The 1056-nt window shown below is 45.2% G+C and overlaps 1 protein-coding gene across 1 annotated transcript; it reads right to left on the reverse strand.

Annotated features, from left to right (window-relative positions):
• Positions 1-7: 7 nt before the first annotated feature.
• LOC111786941 (AAA-ATPase ASD, mitochondrial-like) lies at positions 8-1051 on the reverse strand (the record flags this gene model as incomplete). Its single annotated transcript, XM_023667128.1, has 1 exon — positions 8-1051. A coding segment is annotated over one exon (1044 nt), but the record flags the coding sequence as incomplete, so codon positions are not given.
• Between the last annotated feature and the right edge of the window lie 5 nt (positions 1052-1056).

A 1056-nucleotide genomic window follows, 5' to 3' on the forward strand; every position in this document is an offset into this window, starting at 1 on the left:
TAATCAGAGCTTCATCAAGCTTTTCCTTGTGATTGGTCGTGAAGATGATCAACCTCTCCCCACCGCATGCCGACCAAATTCCATCTATGAAGTTCAACAATCCAGAGAGTGTCACCTTGCTCTGTTTCTCCTCCTCTTTTACCGCCTGCTTAACAGGGTCTTTCATCTCTTTATCTTCCTCATCCTCTGTTTTCTTCTTCTTCCGTTGCCCAGTAAGATCAAGAGAGCAATCAATGTCCTCAATCACAATTATTGATTTGTTCGATATCTCAATCAATAGCTTTTTCAACTCACTATTATCCTTAACGGACGTGAGCTCGAGATCATAGACATCATACTCCATGAAATTGGCAATGGCAGCGATCATGGTGGACTTTCCAGTACCCGGCGGACCGTAGAGAAGATAGCCACGTTTCCAAGCCTTACCCACCTTCTCGTAATACTCTTTTCCGTTCTTAAACTTGATTAGATCGTTTATAATCCCTTGCTTCGTCTCAGGATCCATTGCCAGAGTTCGAAACTTTGCAGGATGCTCAAAAGGAACGTGCCTCCAGTTGCTTTTATGCCACCATTCGTTCTTGGAACTGTTCATATAAAGCTTCCGTTGCCGATTCTTCTTCTCCACCGACTTGCCTTCTTCCATGATGTGGTGTATAAAAGTTTCAAGAATGATCTCCCTGTGCTGGCGGTGGAAAGTGAGCTGGTAGGATCGTTTCTCATCGTTTGAAGGGTAACGAGAAAAGCTTTTATTGGTGAGCATAACTTTAGTGGAAGTCCACCAGATTTTAACGCCTTCATATTCGTCGATAACTTCTTCGTTATCATCCATACTGAGTATCAGAGATTTGCTGTTTTTGACCGCCTCCGCTCTCATACGCGTGGCCCGGATGGTGCTTCGGGAAGCAAGGTAGTTTTGAATGGCGGTAAAGGCTTCACTTCGGCGGAGACGCTCGCCGGTGTACTCAGGGAAGGTGATAGTGATGTAAGGGTAGAGAAAACCAGTAAGTTTGTGGGCATATCTGTCGATATGGCCACGGAGTGGGACGGGGAAATATT

The sequence above is a fragment of the Cucurbita pepo genome, unplaced genomic scaffold, assembly GCF_002806865.2.
Source record: "Cucurbita pepo subsp. pepo cultivar mu-cu-16 unplaced genomic scaffold, ASM280686v2 Cp4.1_scaffold003550, whole genome shotgun sequence".
Lineage (NCBI taxonomy): Eukaryota > Viridiplantae > Streptophyta > Magnoliopsida > Cucurbitales > Cucurbitaceae > Cucurbita > Cucurbita pepo.